This window comes from Eleutherodactylus coqui, chromosome 10 (genome assembly GCF_035609145.1).
Source record: "Eleutherodactylus coqui strain aEleCoq1 chromosome 10, aEleCoq1.hap1, whole genome shotgun sequence".
In the NCBI taxonomy this organism is placed as follows: domain Eukaryota; kingdom Metazoa; phylum Chordata; class Amphibia; order Anura; family Eleutherodactylidae; genus Eleutherodactylus; species Eleutherodactylus coqui.
In genome coordinates, this window is record NC_089846.1 from 23,629,023 (window position 1) to 23,654,946 (window position 25,924).

At 47.2% G+C, this 25,924-nt stretch overlaps 1 protein-coding gene across 1 annotated transcript in view; it reads right to left on the reverse strand.

Annotated features, from left to right (window-relative positions):
- Positions 1-2,098: 2,098 nt before the first annotated feature.
- LOC136581038 (adenylate kinase isoenzyme 5-like) overlaps positions 2,099-25,924 on the reverse strand; it is a 31,115-nt gene continuing 7,289 nt past the window's right edge. Inside the window, exons 4-9 of the mRNA XM_066582029.1 lie at positions 24,894-25,066; positions 18,064-18,177; positions 17,794-17,985; positions 15,420-15,510; positions 15,235-15,311; positions 2,099-2,521 (exon numbers count right to left, since the gene is read on the reverse strand). Of these exons, the coding sequence (XP_066438126.1) occupies positions 2,099-2,521; positions 15,235-15,311; positions 15,420-15,510; positions 17,794-17,985; positions 18,064-18,177; positions 24,894-25,066 (1,070 nt within the window). The remainder of the gene's footprint in view (positions 2,522-15,234; positions 15,312-15,419; positions 15,511-17,793; positions 17,986-18,063; positions 18,178-24,893; positions 25,067-25,924) is intronic.

The following is a 25,924-nucleotide window of genomic DNA, read 5'->3' on the forward strand; positions in this document are numbered from 1 at the left end:
TTATGGGCGCACATATATGTCCTTGTGAATCTGGCCTAAGGGTAATTACCTAATTAAGCCAATCCCAAAGCAGATCTATTCACCTTCGCCAATAAACGTTCTCTTCCCTTCGTTACAATAACACAATCGGATAAGCGATTAATGCGTGCAACGTGCATGCGAGGCTTTCTATTGAGATCAATGGGAAACCCTTCCGCTTCTCTATCGCAAGACAATCAGAACTTCGCAGAAGCAATGCAAGGCATTTTTGCCTGAAAATCGCCTCGCATCCACGCGTAAGACGCACATTGCCGAGCCTGAGCAATGTCGCGCTTGCCACGTGGAGTTAGCCTAAGTGTCATTAATAGAGATGAGCGAGTATACTCGCTAAGGGTAATTGCTCGAGTGAGCATTGCCCTTAGCGAGTACCTGCCTGCTCGAGACGAAAGGTTCGGGTGCCGGCGCGGGGGAGCGGTGAGTAGCGGCAGTCAGCAGGAGGGAGCAGTGGGGAGCGGCTGGGAGAGAGAGATCTTCCCTCCGTTCCGCCCCGCTCTCCCCCGCAGCTCCCTGCCCGCCGCCGGCACCCGAACCTTTTGTCTCGAGCGGGCAGGTACTCGCTAAGGGCAATGCTCGCTCGAGCAATTGCCTTTAGCAACTATACTTGCTCATCACTAGTCATTAAACCGCTGATCATGCCACGCTGGTGATGGAACATGTCGGGGGATCAGCTGCATGTACATATTTGAGCTTCTTGACTGCAGCAGAAGCCAATGGGCCCTTTCAGACAGGCCAGAATTAGGATACACTGCGCTGAGGCGAGCGTGTTTGCTCATACGCTCGTTTGAAGCCGTCCTTTAGCTCACTTCTGTGTCATCCATTTTTTTTCTTGCATGTTAAAAAAAATGGAAAGAGGCTTAGCAATGATCTGTAAAAGCAGAGCACACAGGTGTCATCCATGAGTGCTCCGTTTATTTTGCGCACCAATTGACTTGAATGGGTGACTGAGGTCTGAGACCGGAATCAGACCAGGATATGACATGCTGCAATTTTTTTTTTAAACACAGACCAGCAGTCCGTGTAAAAAAACGTATAGCCCTATTGACAGTAATGGATCAGGGTACTACCCATGGGCAGTCTGCTGCAAACACGGACAGCACATGAAAATAAACCCTTAGCCTGCAGACACCGATATAACACGGCTGGGGAGGAAACTACACATGTATTATAATTTATGTATTCTGCAGCTAGGATTGACTTTCTCAAATGTCGGGTCACATTGCAGTATCAGCAGCGAGTTTGGGAATCAGAAGGTCAGACACGGAGATGGAAAGCACCAGACACGCTGGAGGAAGGGGGTCTGACATTTGCACGCCTTACCGTATATTATAGCCACACTGCGTTCTCCATTGTAATTACTGTAAACCGTGGTAGAAGGGATTTCTATCACTAAGTACAGAAACCATAGTAGTGTGACTGTGGAGGTAACATACAGAGGAACGGCAGCGAGAAGGCGTTGGAAGTAACAGTCAAGAGACTCTCTGATGGGTGATGCACTAACACAGTGGTCGCACAATTGTGCTGCATTAGGGTACGTCCCCATGTGGCAGATTTGCTATGGATTTTCCGTGCAGACTTCCCGCATGGAAAATCCAAAGCGTTTAAATAGCAGCAATGGGAATTAAATTTTAGAAATCTTGTCCACACGCTGCAGAAAAAATCCACTTCAGATATTGACCTGCTGTGTAAAAAAAAAAAATTCGCAGAATGTCATAAGCCATGCACTTTCAACTTTAAGCACCATAAACAGTTCCATATACATATCTATGCAAAGGGGGAAAACTTTAAGAGTCCTTTTCTTTTTGAACTTCCTAGGGACAAAGCAAGAGTCTCTCAAAAGAGAGTCCAAAGACATGAAAGTCCTTCTTAGCACCAAGTAATCTTGCGAAGTACTGGTCCTCCCATGGGCTCTTCTACCTCCGAGTCGGTGCTCTAGCCCGTAGGAGTAGGCATACTGCTCCATGAACTCACTCGAATAGAAGCAGAGTAGGACGGACTATCTGGGTCTCGTACTCTTACCTCCATGTCCTCTGACTCTACGTTTAGGGTCTGATAAAACAGCTCAGAGTAGCTTGAGTCCGACTGCCACCATGAAACAGGAAAGTCCTGAACAGTCTCCCAGGGCTCTGTGCAAGGAGGCAAACTTGGAGTGCTGGTGAAAGGCCAACGTAGGCTTCCAAGGACAAGCATCCAAGAAGTAGAACCGGATGCCTGGATCTCCAAAGTCCCAGATAAAAGGACGCAGTGTTGGAGGGATGGCCGCTCTCGCTTCAAGATTGTATTCATGGATAACGATCCACGGCTGGTACGGCTTGTGGCATCCATCCTGAGGGGACTCCTCTGGTGGCTCCAGCAGTAGTTCCTCCGACGACGAGATGGAGATGGAAGGTGACCTTTTTTTGGTGGGCACCAAGTCCTCGGGCCGCGGTCCCAGAGCCTTCTTCCTGGGCGGTGAAGACGTGGTGGAAGTACTTGCAACAAGTCCCTGCAGCTCAGGCTCATCCCCTCAGTGAAAATCGGGGTTTAGGCGGAGGACACAACGCAGGGTGGTGTATTGAAGACCTGTCCTCTCCTGCGGAGTCCTGATGAGTCTGTGAAGGCAAGTCCAGACACACACTCACCGAGCTGTATAACTGCTCCCCTGGGCTGTCCTCAGTTTGCTGGAACTGGATTGGATCCAGACATTTCTATGTGGTAGGGTTGACCCCACCCCTCCTACTTTTCTTACAGCCTCGGCGGGAACAGAGAGGCGGGAAATCTTTGCAGGCTTGGATTAAGGTGAAGAAGAAGATGAACGCTGGGCGCCATCTTGCACCAGCAAACAGTCTAAGTCCACATTAGTAGTTGGTTGCTCACTATGCAATGCGGGCAACTCCCCACGGTCTAATAACACAACACAGTCCCTTTTAAACTTGTAGCGCATCCTTGCCACATATAACAGACTGGAACGATGAACTCGAGTTTTCTTTCTGCATCTTCTGCAGACGACTCAGTTTTCGCCACTCAGGTTAGGGTCTTTAGGCTCAGAGGACCCGCAATCGTGTTTACTTTAATTCCTAGAGACTCAGAGTGTTGGAGGGATCTTGTCCTTTACTATTTAAAGTAATTCAGAGGATTGGAGGGATCTTGTCCTTGATGTTCAGAGAATCTCAGAGGGCCTAGAACCGGAAGTGATTCTTCTTAGCTTGGACACGGGCAATTACTTTTCTCCGTGGCCAGAAAATGGCAGAGATGCGTTCCTTCTCCGTTTTTACGGTACAGGCACAAAGGAATCACCCTGTTTGTGATGCCATAAAGGTCCGACCCTGTATTGTCCAAGGAGCGGGCCTTCAGCTTAGGAGACAGCGGGGTAGAGTTTGGGTCTTGTCACGGGACTCTACCATCTCTAACCCTGAGGGTAGCATGGGACCTGTCCAAGTAACTGAGGGAAAGTCAAAGCGATAACCCAATACGTGGTTTACCTTAACAGTCTCTTGTCACGGGTGACGCCACCGTTCCATCCTCTGCGGTGAATCCGGATGTTGAAATAAAGGGTCCACCCTCACAGGGACATGTAAAAAGGAAAGCCGGAAACAGTCGGCAGTGCTCCTTTACTTGCAGAAACTTATTTACAGTCCAAATAACAATATCAACTCATGCCAGCAGGAAAATTGGTGCAAAAATCACCAAGTTGTGCGACAGGGAGGAAATCACAGGTGTGCAGAGGAATCTACAGTCCTAGTTATCTGCAGGGCTCTGTTCTCAGTACAAAACTCCTTTCTCTCTCTCTCTCTCTCTCTCCAACTCTCTACCGCTCATCACTCACGTTGGGCAGATGCTCCACACTGCAATGGCGGTTCCACTTGCTCTCCATTCAACGGTGGTTTAGAAAACCACTGCCATCTCCTGGGTACAGCTGTCACAGGGAAGGCTGGGGTTACCTCCCATCCGCTTCCCTTCCTAGCCACACAGAAACGATGCTGTCTGTGTGGTTCACTCACAGCTCAGACTGACTCGGATTGACTGACTACCAGAATGGAAGGAACACCCTTGCAAATACCTTACATTCATACCTGTGATGCACGATCACATGACAAACAACAAGATACATTTCTCAGACATCCTCTCATACCAGACAGTTAATTCATTCAGTGCTGCAGAAGTGCAATACACATCATATTCATGGAACATGAAAGACACTGACAATACATAAGCTCGAGACAAATGCAATCATACACTATGGAGTGGCCCCGTTAACTCTGGGCCACTACAATAGCAGCGGATGTTTGGTGTGGAGTCCACCCCTTCAAATGGGGAGGTGAAATCCACACCCAAATCCACGTTAAAAACTATGTCAAAATCTGCACCAAATGGATTTTGAGGAAAACTTACCCTTGAAGGCAGACTCTAGTACCCTGTTGTACCACCTCTAGCTTGGAAGCAAGATGTGATACCGGAGAGCATGGAGGCTCTAGTACCCTGTTGGGCCGCCTCTAGCTTGGATGCAAGATGTGTCACGGGAAGGCATGGAGGCTCTAGTACCCTGTTGTACCGCCTCTAGCTTGGATACAAGATGTGATACAGGTGGGCATGGAGGTTCTAGTACCTGTTGTACTGCCTCTAGCTTGGATGCAAGATATGATACAGGCGGGCATGGTGGCTCTAATATCCTGGTGGGCCGCCTCTAGTGGTACAAGATGTGATACGAGAGGGCATGGAGGCTCTAGTACCCTGTTGGGACGCCTCTAGCTTGGAAGCAAGATGTCATATGGAAAGGCATGGAGGCTCTAGTAACCTGTTGTACTGCCTCTAGCTTGGATGCAAGATGTGATACGGGAAGGCATGGAGGCTCTAGTACCCTATTGGGCTACCTCTAGCGGTACAAGATGTAATATGGGAGGGCATGAAGGCTCCAGAACCCTGTTGTACCGCCTCTAGTTTGGATGTAAGATGCAAAATGGGTGGGAATAGAGGCTCTAATACCTTCTTGGGCTGCCTCTAGCTTAGATACAAGATGTGATACGGGAGGGCATGGAGGCTCTAATACCCTGTTGAGCCGCCTCTAGCTTGGATGCAGAATGTGGTAGGGGCTGGAATGGAGGCTCTAGTACCCTGTTGTACCACCTTTAGCTGGGATACAAGATGTGATACGGGTGGGCATGGAGGCATTCAAGTTCTGTATGGTATCCTGCGGCATATCGTTCCACATTTACTGTAACTGAACGTCTAGATCGTGTAAATTTGTTGGCAGTTGAAGTTGGCATCCCAGATAGTCCCATATATGTTCTATTAGCGATAAATCTGGCAACGGGGCAGCCACGGAATTGTGACAATGTTGTGGGGGCTCCTGTGACCCCTTTGTGTGTGCGGCCGAGCATTATCCTGCTGCCTCTTGGAAGCCGCCATTAGAGGAGCACACGTAGCTGCAGGATATCCTGAACATATCGCTGAGCTGTCATTGTCCCTCATACCACTACTAGGGGGGACCGAGAGTCATATGTGATGGCCCCCCAGACCATCACACCAGCAGGGGGCAGTGTGCCACTTCACAGCAAAGGCAGGATTGAGGCGCTCACTCCGAGGTCTCCAGACATGAACACGGCCGTCATCAGCGCCAAAATTAAAGCTGAATTCGTCGATGAAGACAACCTAGTTCCACTCCGTAGCGTCCAGTTTGGTCATTCATGACACCACTGCAAATGGTAGATGTCGAAGACAGTACCATAATGGACGTCGTGAGACCAAATTTCTTGCAGCCAAGTGCCTGGAAATGGTTATGACAGACACAGGGGCCTGAAACAATGGCGCCACCTGTCTCCGGACAATATAACAGTGTGAGCTGCTCATTCTTGTCGGATAAGATAATCCTCTCTACTGGTGGTCTATCGAAGGCTTCCTGAGCCTGCTTGCCTTGTGTGCCCTCACACATCCACTGGTCCCAACACCTCCTGACAGTCTGGTCAGAACGGCCTGTGGGGGACAATTTATCGATACCACCATCCAGCTTCACACATCCCTATAATGCGACCCTCTCAGACCCTGATAACGGGGTGACATCTCTCCTCAGGCATCTAGTGGTCAACAAGCTCCACACAAGCAGAAGAAGAGGCCACTACACACAAGGAGCCTCCGAGAGCCTCTTATAGGCCAAGGGGGGAACCACTTTTAGGGCCTCAAGTGGCAAGACCGTTCATCTAATCACCACAACTCTCATCATTTACATATCTGCCTGAGATGGAGCTGCAGGACGAGTTTTGCAACAAAACTACAACTTCTTCTAGGGGCGCGATTTTCCTTACGAAGAGTATACATTTAGCGCACTTCACACCAGCATCATCTTTACTTCGACTGGTGGATAAAACACCTTGCTAAGTAAATGTGCCCCTCAGTGATATATATACTTTATACAAAGGCCGCTTTCCATAGCTTCAAAAATGATTCATCTGTGGTTGCAACTTCCTATTTTAAAAGTATAATGAGCAGCTCTGGAGCACAAACTGCTGCTCTATCATGAGAAGTATTATACAAGACCACACAGAAATTGTTTTTTGACAGAAAAGAACCTTCTCTGTGATTTAAAAGTATAATGAATCAATAAAGAAAAGTTACCAAATAAGTGAACGGGTATCGAATCTTTCTAAATGTGTCTCAAAAGCTGCAGAAGGAGCCCGTCACAGATATTCTCATGCGGCTCATGCAATTTGCACGCGAATTTGGGATAAATCCATGTTCCGATTTCTCGATGCTGGTTCCACGTAACGCTGCAGAATGCACTATTCGTTCTGTTAAAAAGCTGAAACCTAACGGAACGGAACCAAACGGAAAGCTTTCCATTTTAAAAAAATTCCATTACAAATGCTACAAATAAGGGAGATGGAACAATACCTCTGCAGCGCCACCTCTTGGGTGGGAGCATTCCTGCAACTCAATGTCCGACTTTTTATACAGGTCTTTGAAACAATTATTGGGAATGCTGTAAAATCACCAGGAAAAGGGTGTTTTGCATCAGTCCTACTGGGACACATGGAAGTCATACAGGCGGGTCCCTGCTGTGCCTGAGAATACAGCCACCATGTTATACTACGTACCGTGTTTCCCCGAAAATAAGACAGTGTCTTATATTAATTTTTTGTTCAAAAAGGTTTAATTTTTTTACATGTATAGCTGCCTGGACACTATTTAAATTGACTTTTTTAATTAACTGTTAGCAGGGCTTAATTTTGGAGTAGGGCTTATATTTCAAGCATCCTCAAAAAGCCTGAAAAATCATTTTTGCATCCTCAAAAATTCTGGAAAATCATGCTATGTCTTATTTTCAGGGAAACGGGGTATATACTGGAGCGATCATCTGTTTCCCTGGCAGCATCAGCTGATTTTTCAAGGATCTGCATTCATAACAGAGGCCGGGGGTTGAGCTGGGGTTGAATTTTTGTCAACTGATTAATTTGTCCATCCTCCTTCAGTCTCCCCCGTAAGGCTGGATTCACACAGGCGTATATCGGCCGAGTTTTTAAGCCCGACCGATATACGCTGCCCCTCTGATGCATTGGTTTACAATGCATCAGTGCACATGGGCGTATTTCCGCAGCGTAAAAGTGCATTTCGGCCAGGTGCTTTTAAGCCGCCGCCGGCTGCATAGACTCCTATGGGAGCCTATGATAGCTGTCGAAGAAGGGAGGTGGGAGGGAATTGAGCAGTGTGACTGCTAAACTCCCACCCCCTTCCCTACTCCTCTCCGCTCCTTGCCATCTGTTTGCAATGGGAGAGGTGGGGGTGGAGCTAAGCTGTCTTCCGCTGCCCAACGGCATTGCGGGCTCAGCGTATATGCGCTGTGCCAGGGCTGTCTGAACGGGCGCACAAATGTTAGATTTGTGCGCCCGTTCACATCCTTTTACGTCGCTGGCTGTCGACCGTAAAAGCGCTGACGCCCGTGTGAATCCAGCCATAGGGTCTATTCACATGGGGTGGTTGAGGTTCGGTAAAAACCACACCCAGGGATTTGATGCGGTTTTTCTGGTGCAGTTTTGGATGTGCTATAGTAGTATCTGGCTGCAACAACTCTGTCTTTGTGCACCTGGCTGGATATAGACATTTTACAACATTTTCATTGCTCCAATGTATATAAAATAAAGTAACTTTACAAATGACCCTGAATAAAAATCTCTTACCGTTTTGGATATACATCTTTTACGCAGACCAATATATCTCCATGGTTACGGACTACAAACAAATCTGGCATGACGTTGGTCATAGTTTAGCAAGACTGGAACCACATGACAATTTAGTACAATGTAGTGGAAGATACTGTATGAAGCTTTGGAATACAGGGGTGTAGCTGGAGGTGGGGCATGTGCCCTGGGCACAATTATGACATGGGAGTGGGGGCACCATCCCAAACAAGTTAGAAATTAGTTGACTGCTGTTGACCAGACTGAACACACATAGTGCCTCTGTAGGTAGCAACAGATGCAATGTTCTCTGTGTGCATGGCGTGGGGCAGCCGCACCTTACTACGCAGTCGCACAGCTCAGCTACCGTGATGGCTGCGCCTGCCTACTTCTCCTCATCCCCATTAGGCTGTATTTACACAGGTGGGTGCAATGTATGTCCGTGAAAATCAGAGCTACATTGCACTTGTTTTTCCATTTCATCCATCCTGACAGCACTACAGGAGGTTGCCCTTTAACCTTTCCGGGACAGGAAGTGGAGTTTAAGAGGCTGTCTGCCTCACACTCCTCTAGTGTTTTTCTTCTCTGACGGACATAGAAGAGAGCTCCCAATGGGAGCACTGAAGGTCTTGTAGCTGACCGCGCAGGATCGAGCGCACAAAGAAGTGATCTGGTTCCTTGAATGGCTGTGATTGGTTCATCAAGGGCTGGCTCTGATTGCTTAGCCAGCGCTTGATGAACCAATCAGAGCAATCTCTTGCTGGAAGCATGGAAATCAAAACCCTGTTACCAGCTAGAGATGCTCATTCATTTCAATGGGCGGCGTGGGACGGAAAACGGCCAAAGATAGAACATGCATCGCTGTCAAAGCGCAGCGTTGAAAATGCTGTGTTTTAATGCTTGTGTGACCAGCCCTATTGAAATGAATGGGAGCGTTGTACAGCGTTGAGCGCAGCGCTAAATGCTGTACAAAAACGCCTGTGTGAGAGAGTACCTAACTTGGATGTTAGACGAGCTATGATGCCATGTATATATATATATATACAGACATCACAATTATTTAGGAGATCTGACAGTCTTTTTATTCAATTTCAGGGCCAAAACCAGGGAAGGGCGGCCACCAAAGATACTATAATTAGGTGGATCAGGATGTGCATCAGAGAGACTTATATGTCTAAGAACTTGAGTCCCCCAGCAGGGATTTAAGCCCATTCCACTAGGGCTCTTGTATGGCCATAGGACATTAAGGTCATAGGGCCACATGGAATCTGGAGCAGTGAGGTAGTTAGTTAGGTTAGGCAGGTTTTAATGGTATCTATACGGTTGTGCCAGAATGCTGGCGAAGGTTTACTGAGCCCTGATGACAAGATTTGATTGGGCAATTGATTTTCGGAGGGAACAGCTGGAATCTGCCAGCTGAGTGATGCCCCGGGAGACAGGACAGGGATTGGCCAGGTGTGTGTGTGGAAAAAAGAAGAGGAGGTATTATAAAGCGGTAACAGCTGGACAGGAACTTCAGTCTGAGGAGAAATCCAAGTTGTCCCGCCCTCCTGCCTGTTTCTGTGGAGTTCGTAGGGCTGTCGCTGGCATTTTTCAAAAGGGGGATTGCCGCCTGGTGGGCATCAGCAGTTGAGTTTATATTTCATGGTGATAGTCTGGCTTTTGTACGGCCAAGGCTAATCAGTTTGATTCAATTTATGGAGTTATTTAATTGTCAAACCCATTTGGAAATAAATGCCGCGGCCATTAAATCCCACGCGGTGGTCTGAGTCATTATTTCAGGTTTAGTTTTAAGAGTTTATTGTATAACGTAAGATTCCATGCGTCTTCGTGTGCTGAGAGGGCCGAGGCCTCGGGCAAGCAGACATGTAGGGTGGCCACATGGACTCGTCTCCACACTTTTCTAAACATTATCGTTTAGACTTAGTCTGGTAAGGATACGACTTTTGGGAGAAAAGTCCTGCAGGCTGAGATCCCTCCCTAAACCAGTGTCCAATCTGGAATTACCTCCAGTAATGCTGTCAGGATGGACGAAATGGAAAATACAGAATTAGTCTTACCCGCTAATTCCTTTTCCCTGAGTCCACCATGGCGGCACACATTTCCCACCCGCTACAGATTATATTTTTGTGACGTAACACTATATTATGTTATAAAATGATACTAATGAAATTCTTTGGAGAAACGAAGGCCGTCTGAAGTCACCGGAGAAGTGTGAAGGAGGCAGCCTCCTAAACTCTTCTACCGCTCCCGGAGAGGTCAAAGGGCAACCTCCAGTAGTGCGGTCAGTATGCAAAAGGAATTAGCGGGTAAGACTAATTCTGCATTTTTCTAAGATTTTAAATGCGTTTCGGTGATAAAAACTCACAATTCACATCACTGTAGATGCGTTTTTAGGCCTCGGTCACACGACCGTTTTTAAGTCCGATCTGCAGACGCGCTTGCGATCTGCAGATCTATAGACCCAATGCATCCCAATGGGATCGGTCACATGTCCGCTTTTTATGCGGATGTGCAATGAATTATAGGACACAACGAATCGCAGAACGCGCCTATCTGCGTTCTGCGCTTCGCTGTGTTCTATATATGCGCTCAATGGGGACGGCGGCAGCAGCACCGACCCCATTGAGAACATATACTTAAAGATCGTTCTCCTCTGCCACAGCTGTTACAGCTGTGGCAGAGAAGAACGATGTTCGCCCATTGAATTCAATGGAGCTGGTAATACAGCCGGCTCCATTGAAAGCAATGGGCTGCTGGCGAGCGCGGGATGAATTTTTGGGAAGGGCTTAAAAATATAAGCCCTTCCCTGAAAAACATCCTAAAATGTGTAAAAAAAAAATATATATATATACTCACCTTTTCCCTGCAGACGGAGTTCAGCCGCGTCCGGCTGGCAGTTCTCCTGAACTGCTCTGTGTAGTATTCAGCAGGCGGGGATTTAAAATCCCCGCCTGCTAAATGGGCTGAATGGGCTGCCTCTGATTGGTCACAGCCCTCACCAATCAGAGGCAGCTCTCACTCACCCATTCATGAATTCATGAATGGGTGAGTGAGTGCTGCCTCTGATTGGCTGAGCACAGGGACCAATCACAGGCAGCTCTCACCTGTCATTCAATAGCTGAGAGCTGCCTCTGATTTTAACACTCCCATAGGAAATAATGAGCAATTCTTAAATAGGAAACACCCCAAAATATTACATGCTGTGATTTTTCTGACTCGGATTCTCAGTCCGAGAGAAAAATCGCCCATGTGTACAAACCCACTGAAAATAATGGGTTCTTTCCTGAACAAGTTATGTCCATATCACAACCAGAAGGAACTCGCGGCGTAAATACTGCTGTACTGTGAATTACATTAATGGCGGCGGGTGCGTGAGGGACAGCTCCGAGCGCACCCCTCACTGTGCAAAAGGCCGGAAGAGCACCCCCTCCAAATCATCGAAAGAAACAGATCGGGGTCACAGCATTACGGGGCAGTCAGTCTGTCGGAACGTCGCGCTTTCTGCAATGGCCCATCCTATATATAAAACGCAAAATCTGTTTGTTTTTGTCGTATACTGATGACAATTCTGGTTCGATTTGAGTGAAATTTTGCATGAGCGTTCTTCAGCGCCCGGCGACGAATACTGGAATAATTAGAGAGATTTCCCGACTTCCCATGTAATTTTTGTTGCCAATAGCAACCAATCACAGCTCAGTTTTCATTTCTTATACTGCTGAGGTAAAATAAAAGCTACGCTGTGATTGGTTGCTAAAGCTTTCATTTCTTACACAGCTGAGGTGAAATGAAAGCTGCCATGTGACTGGTTGCTATTTCTTTTACTGCTGTGGTAAAATAAGCTCCTGCCACACAGTTACCATAGAGGAGATCACAGCTCATCCTTCCAACTGTGTACTTATGAGCTGTAACTTATTTAGGTGAAATACAGGCGCTAATGATAATTAAACTGTGCTCCCTGCAGGCTAAAGGCTTATTCCGACATGCGTATACCAGCTGGGTTTTCACGCCCGGCCAATATATGCTGCCTCTTTCTGCAGGGGGAGGAGGCGGAACGGGATGGCAGCAGTGCTCTGAGCTCCTACCCCCATCCCGCCCCTCCCATTGCAAAAAGTGGCGAGGGATGGAGAGGGGGCGGGAGCTCAGTGCACTGCTCCCGGCCTGCCTCCTCCCCCTGCAGAGAGAGCCAGTGTATATCGGCCGGGCGTGAAAACACGGCCGATATACGCACGTCGAAATAAGCCCTAATGCTGTGCTGATGCATCATGGGATGGATGTGAAACTGAAGTAAAAAATCTTAGCATCAAGATGGTGCCTGATAAGCATCAGACAGAAGGGATGCACTGCATGGAAGTAACTGCAATACACAGGAGACCTCTAGAGTGTGACAGGAAATCAGGGGAGGGGTACAGGAACTGGAAAAATGTGTTTTAGCTGGATGACCCTTTTAATATAATTCACAGTATGGGCATAGAGTACTGAGGGTGGCGTTAGGGAGCATTAATGTTACAGGGGGCCACAAGGGGAACACTATTACTGCGGGGGCCACAAAGGGAAGGGGAATGCCAAACTAAATCTTTGCCGCGGGTGGAGGGAAACCAAGTTACATCGGCTGTTTACTATCATTCTGATCATCTGGAAATGGTGCCAGTTCATCAGTCACCGGGCTCCATAAGTGCCTGACCTCATATATATATATATATATATATGTATATATATAATACACACACACACACATATATATATATATATACGATTGTAAAGCTGCAATAACCTGACTTGTAAAAGCGATTTGCTTCTTCCGAGCGTTCAAAGTTATCCAATGCCGATTAAAAGACAATTTATCAAAGTGCTGGAATGACCCTGCCAGCCGCGGTGATTCATTCCCCAAGTGTGCCCGAGAGCCGCCTCTTCACATCTCTGTACACTCAAGACGCCTTCATCTTCTTCACACATTTAAGTGAGCGCTCAAGGACAAGGTCATTCCCGGGGTCAGAGCGGAGCGTAATATGTATATATAGATCCTGCCGGCTGAAGAGCATAAATATAAAGGTGCACATAGAGTAGTGATATCAGGTAGATGGAGGGACGTGCGGGACGCGATCCTACGACATTACACGCAAAACAAGTCCCTTTAAGCGCCGTATGACTTGTCAGATCACAGCAATTCCTTGCCGCACCGGAGCGTATTTACGCATAAACAAGGTTTAGAGATGGCAATAGTCAGGCTGTTACACGTGGGCCTGCGCATAATGCTGTAATTTTTGTGCGCTCACCTGGGCGCGTGATACTCCCTTTCCGTGGCATTGGTGGCCTAAATGAGGGCCAGTTGTTTTCTCTTCCCTGCGCTGTCCGCCGGGTCGCACCCTTCCTCTTGCTTTTTATTAACCTTCCATTGACTTCTATGGCAGCTTCCTGTGCCAAACGCAGAAGGATAGCGCAAATCCTATCTTTTCTCACACGCAGAAAATGCATGCGGGAAACCCGCCTCAAAATCACATAAAATCACGTTTTTTTTTAACACTCACATAGAACATAATGTCGGACCCATGAAGAAGAATCGCACAAAAATAGGACGTGCAGCGATTATTCCAACTCAGACTATCGGTCCGAAAGAAAAAAACGCTTTTGTGAATCAGACAGAACTCGCATGGGAAAGTCGCCAGTATGCATACAGCCTAATGGCTCCTCTACGTGCGCAAAATATACATGCGCAATGTGCAGAGAATGGAGCCCATTGATGTGAATGCATTCCTCACACATGCAAGGTAACAAGTGCTGTTCTATTTTCCTGAATATTAGTGCACCAAGAGCCCCATAGGTGCGCAAATGTGCAATTTCGTAAAAAAAAACAATCACAGCCATTCATGGATTCATTGAATGCCTCTGATTGGTTCATGAACTGCTGGCTCTGATTGGCTAAGCCATGGCACTCGTGAACCAATCACAGCCATCCCTTCCTGGAGGCGGGGTTTTTGATCCTTCCAATCCAGGAAGGGCTGCCAGAAGACTGAAGATGAGTGCTGTAGGTGAAGAAGAGACCTGCGCCGGAGATGACAGTGCCTCTTAGGTGATGTATTGTTTTTTTTTATGCAGCTAGGGCTTATTTTAGGGTTTTTACAGTAGGATTTCCTACTGTAAAAGTTGCATCGCATAACACCGCACGAAAACCACGTTTTTGTGTGATGTGATGCAACACAAAGGAAGGCTCCATAGGGAAACATGGGCTACAAAAAATTGCAAATCGCTACTGTATAGAGTATGCTGCGATTTTGTATTCTCGCAATGTCGCAGACTACAAAACATCGCTCTTGTGAAAGAACCCATAGGAAAGCATGGGCTCCACATACATGTGATTTGTAGTATTGTCACTTTGCTACAAAATTGCGCATGTGGAACCGGCCTGAGATCCGCATCAAAATCTACAATAAAATCCGCAAAAAAATCATGGCTGGCGCTGCAGAAAGTCGCGTGAATGTGCCATTTGTGTGATAAATTCCCGGATGCCAGATGCGTGCTATCATCCGTTAACACGGCCGGGAGCGGCTGAAAAGATGTGCTGCTGGAGAGAGAAATGAAGGGAAGCCCCGCCACAGGGATGAAGGGATTCCCCCGCTGTGAGGCTTCCCTTCATCCCCGTGGGGACACAGTGCTGCTGGGTTTAGCGGGGCGGCAGAACTCCCTCCCCTCCTCCCCTTTTCCATGTGAATGAGGCCTTAGGCAGCGCAGAGAGGGAGCATGTCCATTATGTAACTATAGCATTGGCCCCCTTATAGCCACTTCAATCAACAGGTAGGGGGGGCTACATCTGAAGCGTCACACCCTTTGCGGTTTCATGAAAGCCCACTGGACACTTGGCATGCAGCCTCTAAGTTATGAAAACTTCAGTTGGTCTTTTTTCCATGCAGTATGATCGGCGACAGGGGTCTTGTGCAGGCGGGTGTAATCGTATCTGTGTAGCCGTCCGGTGGGCGCAGTCCTGCTGACGGGTGTCCTTTAGATGCTGATATTCTATATACACCTATGTATTATATCATCTGCCTCAACTTACCTGCTCTTTGCATTCTGCTTCCCTGGGTGACGACGGCTCATCAGAAATCGAAGCACGGAAATTTCGTGGGCGGAATTCTGCAAAACACAGAAGGAATCACAAAGAGCATAAGAAACTAAAGAAGCCATTTGGCACGGGAGGTAAATGGTAAATAATGAACGATACGCCATCTGCGTCCCACTCACCTTCCACTCCCAGGCCGTCCGGGAAGAGCAGACCCTGCACAGCGCAGCAGATGTCCTTGAAGATGCAATTTTCCTCTCTATCTGCATCAAACTGCGGAAACAATGGAATCAGCGGGAGTCACATTAGTGCGATTGTGTGAGATGGCGAAACTCGGAAGAGCCGTAAACTGAAATAATGGAGGGAACAGAACTGTCTGCCTGAATGACTCTATACCAGCGGCTGGAGGAGTCTACATATTATACTAGCCGATATATCCCGCTTCGCCTGAGTTAATTTGGTACAGATGTTTAGGTGTTGTTCACGAGGAAAATTTTATGAAGTCGTGGTTACTTTAGAGGAACTGAGGAATAAAATATCTATACACATAGAGGAGCCTCAGATTCTCCTCAGACTGCATGTACCGATGTCCGTCTGCAGAATGTGCCACCCCTCCCATTCTCCTCATTTAGGACCTAAAGAATGCTTGTGCCAAATTTCATTTTTGCACAACAATGGAAAGTTAGAGAATTAGTGGCCAGTCAGTCAGTGAGGGCTTTCATCTTTATATATAGTCGGGAATTGTACTATTCATCAAAAGTGAATCAGAAACCCATTAGACTGATCTGAGGAGTGTAGTGTGATGATAGAAGGATTAGCAACACGTGGAACAAGACAATCAATTTTTTTGCCAGGTGTATGGCAAAAGTAGGCCAGTAGGGGGCAGGCTTGTTTTGCGCTTTTTTTCTATTGCATGATCACAAACTTGTCCGTTAGATTAAGGCCAAGCTCACTTAACCATATATGTAAAACCCTGCGTGATTCACACAGGGTTTTACTGCTGTGGAGCTGGCCTCTTGCCACATTCAACGGCGATATTATACTGCGCATGACAGTGTATCTCACACAGTCTTCCTGATTTTGTTTCTTTTGTTTAAATTTCCTGCAATGTCACTTCCCAACTTCACATATATACATCGCCTCTGTGCAATGTAGAGAAGAATGGGCTCTCATGTGCATATTATGCGGCAAAATGGAACATGCTGCGTTCTTTTTTGTGCTCGCGTATTACACAATGCATACATGCAAGCATGAGCCAAACAGCATAAGGCGATGTATTTGATTGCCTGCAAATGACCATGTATCACATGCGTGTACATCGTGCTTGTAATGTGCCTCCCCAAAAATCCTTAAAAAAAAAAATCAGAGTAGGGCTTATTTTCAGGGTAGGTCTTATTTTCAGGGAAACAGGGTATGTTTACTCTAAAAGGCCACAGTGTTACCAAGTAAGGGCTCTTGTCCACGGGCGAATTTTCACAGCGTTCACCGCAGCAATCATCCCTGCCTGCCATTCCCCCCCCCCCCCCTCCACGAGCGGAGAATCATAACGATTCTCCGCTCACAACTGGCAAATTGCAGCATGCTGCGAATTGCCCCGATTCTATACGGTGAACCTATCTGTCAGATAGGCTCACCGCAGAGATACATCTGCCGACTCCTGCTCCCTGGCGGCGGCTCCTCCCGCGGCGGAGATCTGCCGCGGGATACCGCAACGCCTGTGGACAGGCAGCCTAAAACATAGGTTCCTGTAATGGGGGTCCTGTTTGGATTTCCAGCTTTCTGCGGTTCAGTAAGCATAAAATCCATGCCAGGTTCCCTTTAAAGGGGTATTCCCATCTTATGACGTAATGGCACAAAGACAGTATACACTCCATGATTAGTGGCGTATGATCTCTGGTACCCCCAGCGATCCTGAGCGTGCCTCAGCATCCTCTCCACTATTTTTCCATGCATAGTGCACCCATCCACTGCAGCGCCGTCTGATTCTAGTGATTGGACTGCACTGCAGTTCCCTGTACGGCCAGATGCACGGAGTGACGCTGTGTAGGGAGAACATAAAAGATGACACAGCAGTAAATCAACGTTACGACCCCTACATTTTCAGGATCGATGGGAATAACAATATTTAGACCCCCACTCATCATAAAGTGGTAGCATTTTCTAGCAATATGCCATCACTTTAAAAGATGGAAATACCCCTTTAATGGGGCGTCCCCATCAAGGCTTTTCAGGACCAAGTTGGAGAAACGCAGGCTTGAGTTTCAGGTAACTTGTCGGACACAGCCGAGCACACCAACGCTATTTTCGTAGCTCCTATTTAGGCGAATGAGAGCAACGGAAACAATATGGCCCGGCGTGCTACAATGTTTCCATAACTCAGAGTATCATGCTGTGCTACATTGTATCCATAGCTCTCATTCACTTCAGTGGGAGCTACGCATACAGTCCTGCGCTGAAGCGCCCGGCCATGTTCGTATATTTACTAGCCGGTGGGAAGATCACTTTAGGTTGTAATAGTGCAGGATAAGAGACTACAATGTAAAGTGCAGCACTCACCCTCGCGATGAGCCCTTTGTCTTGATAATACTTGACAATCAGAGGAAGGTTTTGTTTAAATGTCTCTAGTCGTCGGTCGATGGCGTGGGCGTTATCATCGGGTCGTCCTTGTTGCGCTGAACGCCTTTCCAATCGCTGCCGTAGACGCTGGCTTGAACACGCCAAGAAGATCACCAGGTCTGGGATGCCAATCTACAGGCAGCAAAATCAGTTAGCAAGTCCCTCGTGACGTATCGCATCATGTACTACACATATGTGCGCTACACTTACCTGTTCCTCGAAGGTGAATGCCTGGCCAATGTCCCTGGGAAACCCATCAACAACAAAGCCGGTGGCATCCTGATGGTTGATAAACTGCTGTTTTAGTTCCTCAATTGTGGTTTCCTGGATAAAAAAAGGGACGGAACAAGTAAATTTGTGTCAGACTCCCATACATCTGGGCCCCATCTTGGTGGGACCTAGAGCCCTGCCCCTCTTCAGCCTTCCGCATATCTGTGGCTGGTCAGGGCCATCGCCTTTAGGCCTTAGTCACACAGGCGTTTTTTCACGCGATTTGCGCATCGCATGACGGATGCGCATGCGCAAATCGCGTGACCGGCGCCGAAAAATCGGCCCAAAAATCGTCCGAAAATCTGCTCCTAGCCGCGTTTCATTAGAAACGGGCCGGAGCTGTCCAGCGCACTGCATTCAATGGAGCCGGCAATACAGCCATGAATGGGTGTGACTGAGATCAGCCTCTGATTGGATCAGGCTGAGCCAATCAGGGGCAAGCCTGAGTCACACCCCCTTCACACCCACTGCAGGACCGCCGCCGGGATCTCAGGCTGCTGGGAGCAGGTGAGTACATCCTTTTTTTTTATTTTTTCACTTTTCAGGATGCATTGCAGGGAAGGGGTTATATATTTAACCCCTTCCCGACAATTCATCCCGCGCACGCCGGCAGCCCATTGCTTTCAATGGAGTCGGCTGTATTGCCGGCTCCATTGAATTCAATGGGCAAACATCGTTCTTCTCTGCCACAGCTGTTCCAGCTGTGGCAGAGAAGAATGATTTGTCTTCTATATATTCTCAATGGGGTCGGCGCTGCTGCCGCCGGCCCCATTGAGCGCATATAGAGAAGAGAACAGGAATCGCAGATCACAGATAGGTGCGATCTGCGATTTCTGTTCTCTAATTTATCGGACGAGCGCATAAAAAGCGCTCATGTGTCCGATACCATTGCAAAGCAATGGTTTTAAAAAATCGCCGGACGCATGCGCATGCGCAAATCGCGGCAATAAACGCCCGTGTGACTGAGCCCTTAGTGGTACTTCCAGGATGGCTACTTGCCCGGCTGTGGTTGCTGGCCGCATTGTAAGACTTTCAAGCTAAATTTGGAGAAATATATTTAATTTAACCGTTTCCAATCCAATTTGTATCCTGGTTTTCCTAGGGGGCTTACTCTTTTTCTGCTGTTACACAACAGCGCTACATGCTGGCTAAAGCCAGTACTGCATGAGTGACACGTTGGATAGGCTCTGACAGCAGAGAGGCTGACAACATACAGTAAGAGAACCCCGACGGACATCTTCCAACATCGGAGCTGTACAGCCTTAAATCATAATGTCTTCAGAGGTCAGACAGTGGATTGGAAAGGGTTAAAGAAGAATTCCCATTCTAAAAAGTTCTGGACCCGGGCCACATGCTGTGCATGGACCTGCTGCCATGTCATATTCACCTGTCTATACAGCGGGAGTCCGGACATGTCGCTGTGCAGGAAAAGGGGATATGGTCATGAACTAGTGATGCGGTGCCTGTATTCTCATGACCTATGGGGGTCCTAGAGATCGGACCCCCAGAGACTATTACTGATATCTGAAGAGAGACAAAGTTCCAATAGTGGTGGTAGTGGTGCGTGGGTATAAGAGGGTGCTCGCACGATAGTCTCATGGGCCGTTTTCCATTAAATGTGCTATGGAGCTAGTGATGTGATCCACCTGGCAGACAAGCTGAGTAACCCTTTCATGACCAGGCATCATTAATGTTCCCTCGTACGGGTCATATTCTGCAGTTCTGGCATCAAAAATTATTTCAAAAAATCATAACTTTTTATTTTCCGGTGACCTATCTACATGAGGGCTTGTTCTTTGCGGGACGAGTCGTGTATTACAATTATACCATTTAGCCTACCATTTATGTGTTGGAAGACTTTTAAAAATTGGGAAAAAGACGAAATGGAAAAAAAAAACAATTGCACCATTTGGGGTGGGCTTTTTTTTTTTTTATTGCTTTGTCGCTATATTTTGACCCCCATAACTTTTTTGATTTTCCATTGATGGGGCTGTATGACGGCTCGTCTTTTGCGGGGCAACCTATAGATTGCACTGATACAATTCTGGGGAACATAGAACGTTTTAATCACTTTTTATACAATTTTTTTCCTTGAAGATGGAGAGACTGAAAAAGTCCAATTCTGTCATTGCATTGTTGTTCTGACGGAGTTCGATTCAGATTTAGTAATGTGATATTGTAATTAATTGGAACTATATGGATGTAGTAATTAGAGATGAGCGAGTATACTCGCTAAGGCACATTACTCGAGCGAGTAGTGCCTTAGCCAAGTATCTCCCCGTTCGTCTCTAAAGATTCGGGGGCCGACGCGGGTGACAGGTGAGTTGCGGCGAGGAGCGAGGGGGAGAGAGGGAGAGAGAGATCTCCCCTCCGTTCCTCCCCGCTCTCCCCCGCCGCACCCCTCCCCCCGCCGGCCCCCGAATCTTTAGAGACGAGCGGGGAGATACTTGGCTAAGGCACTACTCGCTCGAGTAATGTGCCTTAGTGAGTATACTCGCTCATCTCTAGTAGTAATACCAATTTTTAGATTTTTTAAAATGTTTTTTATGCTAAAGCTGGGAAAAGTTTTTTTCTAACTTTTAATATTTTTTATTATAATAATTTAAAAAATCATTATTTGACTTCTTTTTACTTCTTTTCTTAGTCCCCTATAACTTGAGCTTGTGATCGTTTCATCGCTTATACAGTATAATGCAATACTTTGGTGTTGCGTTTTGTTGTATTTTAACAGGTTGCCTATTTAAAACATGCAACAGGCTCATCCCTAATAGGCTAACAATCATGGCAGCTCTGCGGACCTTCAGAAGGCCCCGAGGTGCTACGATAGCCAGATAGCACCACAGCGATCAGAACTGACAGTGGTATTTAAAGAGTTAATAGTCACGATCAGAGTTATCTACAATCGGGTGCTTGCAGGCGGATGTCAGATGTCAAAGATCCAAGTCAACGGAAGCCGTCCGACCCACGGCCCTTCTGCAATGGCTTTGCGGAAAGGTCGCGGATTCTGCGCCAATGCCTAGAGATGACGGGGGAAAAGCCAGGATTTAAAGAAAAAAAACCTGTACTGGGCATGTCCGTCGGCCCGTCATGAAGACCATCCGCAGTACAGAAAGAAGAAAGAAAAGTCCGGTACACGTGGATGCCGGCCAGGCACAGGATCGAATTCCGCTGCGGGCTCCGGCATGCAGTGTGTATAACCAGCCTAAGGTTGTATGGGCCGCTCACCAGCCGGTATCTGTGTACTTACATATGTGAAGCAAATTAGGGTGTGAGGGGTGTGGGGTATACTGTGAAATGAATGGGGGTTGGGTTCAGAGGGAGAATGTAGAGGATGGTTAAACAGAAATAAGTTAGATGTGATTGGCCTTCGTCAAAAGATTTGTTTTTGGGACACACTTGGGTATTGGAGATTCACCTGATAGTTTGGGGTAGCACATTCTAAAGAACTGGTGCAGCTCAGGGAAAGTCGGGGAGGTGGGAGGTTCAGATTAAGGAGGAACTTAGTCTAAAATCACTGGCAGAATGCAGAGCACAGGTAGGTTGTAGACAGAGATAAGGGAGGAGATACAGCACTGTGGAGAGCTTTATGGATGAGAATTATGAATTTACATTGTATTTTATAGTGGATGGGCAACTGATGTAGTGCCTGGCACAGGGAGGAGGCGTCGGTGTAGTGACTGGCACAGGGTGTCGGCATTCGTATAGTTACTGGCACAGGGCGGAGGCATCGGAGAGAAAGATGAGCCCGACTGCTGCATTTAGGGTGGATTGGAGAGGGGAGAGTTTAGAGAGGGGAAGCGTGATCAGCGGTTACAATAGTCAAGATGGGAATGGATCAGGGCGACAACAAGCGTTTTGTAGTTTCCACAATAAGAAAAGGCAGATTCTGAAGATGCTCTTGAGGTGCAAGCGACCTGAGCGAGCAACTGATTGAATATAGGGAGCAAAGAAAATATCCGAGTCAAATATGACCTCCAGCCAGCCGCCCACTCCGCCTCCATTCATTGAAGGATTACTGCTCCTCTGTGAAAGCACAGCAGCAATTATCCCTGGAGCGACTGTCGGGAACTTAATCATCCCGTCTAAAAGGACCCTAATAGATGCTCTGATTTAAATATATCAGTCTGGTGATTAGATTACATTAAACCTAGCACAATCTTTTAATTCCTTGTATACTCAATTACTTTAGCACCTTGCTGCAATGACTCCTACATGCCACTAGAGGGAGCATCAAAACCAACTATGTTAGCCAGCATTAAGCATTCATTATAGCTCAGCTGGTAAGTGGGTATTGCACAGGGCAGCAGAGCCCCTTGAGTGGCTTTTGGATGGTAAGGGAAGTGCATTTAGCCGCAGGGATGAACCACTTTGGAAACGATGATATTTCAAGGGGTAAATAATGTAGTTGCCTAATAAACGTGTCTGTGTATATGGAATAGTTATCGCTTTGCGGACTCAAAAATCATCCGGCTCGTTTTCAAAACCATCAATTTATAATCCGTAATTGTGTTATTTGCAATAATTAGCTTTATGAAAACTGATAAGTTAATGGTCCAGACCACAAGAAACGGACGGCTTTTACCGCTACTTTCTGAAATTGGATCATATTTATTAGATCTGACACTTTGAAAGCTATTAAATTGCCCTTGACGTAAGCTGGTTTCATTCCTAGTGATAGCCATCTGCCTGGCACAGACCTCTCTATCACATTAGGAAGCTTCCTAATTATCGTCTTTCCACCTTCACCCAATCTAATCCAACAGACTTTCTCCGAGGCAGATTTTGGTATCACCTGACATGACAGTCACATGCAGCCGAAGGACATGCAGCTGGCACCAGAAGATGCTATACCCACCTCTGTGCCAAGATCCCATAATGCGATATGCCGTTGCCACCTTTCCTTTTTATGTCACTTGCACTATGACGTCGGGATAATTTTAACAAGCGACACATTTCAGTGATAATTCGGCTGGAGGCGTGGAAGGTGCCCTGTCTCTTTAGTGACATTGTGAATAATTGGCACGCTATTATGCCAAGCTTAGCTTAATTAAATGGAAGCATATAGTACTCGCTGCATCAGGGGAAAATGGCATCAGTATTTCATTTCCTAGCCACAGTTATAATGCAGTGAAATGTTATTTAAAGAGGTTGCAAAATATAAGCGTGCCACTCAGCACAGAGGACAGTGCCCACTCACGAACGGGCCATAGGGACCCATCTCTATGGGTTTATCACACTCTTATGAATATAACACCTATGTACATTGAACAATCACTGCATTAGGAACAGCTGGCGCATGACAACTTGTGATCAGTAACGAGGTGCCACGTGATCGCCGCATCAGTCTGCTCTAAGATAATGTGCTGATCTCTCCGCAGATAGGGTGACTTGAGTGACTTTGACCTCGGGCAGATTGTTTGTGCCTGGAGGTGTGGTGCCAGTATTTCTGAAACAGTCGCACTTGTTGGCTGTTCCCGAACCGCGGTATCAAGAGTGTACCAAGACTGGTTGAACCATGGCCAGACATCCGACAGAAGATCACACGTCTGGTTGATCGAAGAGGCGAATGTTAGTGGCACATCTGGTATCTCAGCAATGAAGTGCCAAAGTGGATCAACTGACCTAACAGTACAACAATGGGGAAGTTTCACAAGTTTCCACAATGACCATGTGGCGTACCTTGAGTCAACTAGAGTTCAATAGCTGACGATCAACAAGGGTGCCCCAGATGACACCATATCATCGCCAACAATGTCTCACATGGGTCCAGGAGAGACATCAATGGACAGTGGAAACATTGCAGAAGGCTGTCTGGAGAGAAGAATCATATTTCCTGCTGAATCATATGGTTGGCCATGTCCACATCTGGCGAAAACCACATAAAGCCATGGGTTCACCATTGGGGTTCAACATTGCCGGTGATGGTGGTGTCAAGGTCTGGGGAGCATTTCCTGGCATGGCCTAGGACCATTGGTCATCATACCACAATCCTTGAATGGTGAACACTACAGGAACCTGTTAACTGACCATCTGCACCCATGTATATCTTTATGAAGTCTTCTCCATCTGCAGCGCTATCTTTCGACCAGACAAAACGCTCTATCTTTTGGAAGAACACTGCCCTGACTCCTCCAAACTCACTGTAACCCCATTGAACATGTATGGGATATGCTGGGAGAGCTGCTCCCAGCTCCAATAGGCACATTGAGTATGGACTTGTTATTTGTTTATTAGCAACCTCAGAAGGATAAGTCAACCTTCCACCAGAACCATGCAGGAATTGAACCTGCAACATTCAGGTCAGTGAGAGCTTAGGACTGCATTCTGCTGCCTTAACTCTCTGCGCCATCTAGAGGAATCTGTTCCTTGACATTTGAAAGCCATGATCGCCCAAAGAAGTGGAACAACCCATTATTGAGTAGGTGTTCTTAAGGCAGTAATCATTTAGTGTATTTACCTAATTATGGCATACAGAGATCACAGAGTCCTATTTTATGGTCCGTGGGGCTAAAAGAGCTGGTATGTGCGCCAGTAGCAATGAAACTAAATGTAGAACCCTATAACCAACCAATGGAGGAGTGTCCCAGCGGCTTATCTCCTCTGCTTCCAGGCTATGTCCTGATGGCCAAAACCCAGATTCTCAAGAAGAACGGCTGGCTAGAGTAGGTGTCCAATTAAATGAGGCCACGGTGACGTGGCCAGTAAGTTTCTGCATGGAGCAATTTTTTATTCTTTTGTCTACAAAAATGAAAAAAAAACCAATGACATACCGGTGGGGCGAGTTCCCCTTTAGAGATAATCTGGGCAATCAATTCCCACTTGCGATCACTGCTGGCGTGATGGATTAGTTGATTGCGTAATATCTCTCCAACGGAAATACACATGAAGCCAAAATGGGAGGCCATCTTTGTGCTCTGAGTCCCCTTACCGCTGCCCGGACCACCTAGAGCATTAGAAACGGAAGAAACGCAGTGCAACCTGGTTAGGAAAACCAATCCATACAAGATGAAGAATAACCATTAAAGGGTTTTCTGGGACCATGAAGTTATTTTCTTGTAGAAAATCAGAAAAGGAGTAAAGGTGCTTCCAGATGTGGCAGAAAACTCCCCCAAAGCCAAATCTGCACCAAATTTCCCATGACTTACATGCAAATTTTGATGTAGAATTGCTGCAGATCTGACCCATGAAATCCGCAGCAATATGGCCCCCTGTCCATGGCAGTTTATTTGCCGGCGGTAAACCGTCGGCGAATCAGGCCGGCCAATGCTTCCCATAGTGTTGCAATGGAAAGCATCAGCACCTGTCCATGAGCGGAGAATCATTGCGATTCTCCGCTCGCGGAATTGCCCTGATTCTCCGCGGTCAGCCTGTCTATTAGATAGGGCTGACTGGCAGAGCATCGCCGGCGGCTCCTGCTCCCGGGCGGCGTCTCCCGCAGCAGAGCTTCGCCGCGGGACACCTCATCGCCCGTGGACAGTTGGCCATAAGGCAGCACAATCCCCTTTTTAAACATACATTTTGGTGCAGATTTGGCTGTAGTAGAAGATTCTGCCATGTCTGAAAGGACCCTAATACTCACCTTACTTGGCCTTCCCATGCTAACCCTTCCCGGATCCGACATCGCTCTCTGTTCTTTCTGCTCCAGCAATAGCAATTCAACACCACTAAGGTCAGTGATGAGCTGCAGCAGTCAGTTATCGTCTTGACACATCATTGCTAAAGCCAAGTGTTGTCACAGGAGGGAATTGGTAATCTGATCCATCAGTGTGGAGAGACGCTCTGCTTTGCATACACATAACAT